General features: G+C 53.3%; 1 protein-coding gene across 1 annotated transcript in view; it reads right to left on the reverse strand.

Annotated features, from left to right (window-relative positions):
* The window catches only part of EMH_0031370 (uncharacterized protein), a gene marked incomplete at both ends in the record, with an annotated part of 1,506 nt that overhangs the window by 151 nt on the left and 950 nt on the right, over window positions 1-405 (reverse strand). Inside the window, one exon of the mRNA XM_013494512.1 lies at window positions 1-298. Within this exon, the coding sequence (XP_013349966.1) occupies window positions 1-298 (298 nt within the window). The remainder of the gene's footprint in view (window positions 299-405) is intronic.

Genomic DNA, 405 nt, shown 5'->3' on the forward strand with positions numbered 1-405 from the left:
TCCCTCGGTTCTACAGCAGACCTTGCGCGTCCAACAAAGCGTTGGGGGCCCCCCTCTCCCTGGGGGCCCCCCTCCCCCTGGGGGCCCCCGGGGGCCCCCAAGTCAAGGGGGGCCCCCAGGGGCCCCCCACCCCCTCTCCGCTGTTTAGAGAGATCCACAGCCCCCAGGGCGCTGTGGCGGTGGTTCGGGGGCTGCCGCAGGCTGGGCTGTCTGTACACCCGGCGGTGGTGAGCAGAAGAAACGAAGAAATGCAGAGACAGAAACGGAGACAGTGGGTCACGCAGGTAAGAGACTAAGTCTATGCAGCAGGCACAGATACACAGAAATATATAAAAATATATATATATATGTATATGTTTATTTATTTAATTATTTATTTATTTATTTTTTTTTTTTTTTTTTTTT

Source organism: Eimeria mitis, genomic scaffold (genome assembly GCF_000499745.2).
Source record: "Eimeria mitis Houghton genomic scaffold, Emh_scaff1184, whole genome shotgun sequence".
Taxonomy (NCBI): Eukaryota; Apicomplexa; class Conoidasida; order Eucoccidiorida; family Eimeriidae; genus Eimeria; species Eimeria mitis.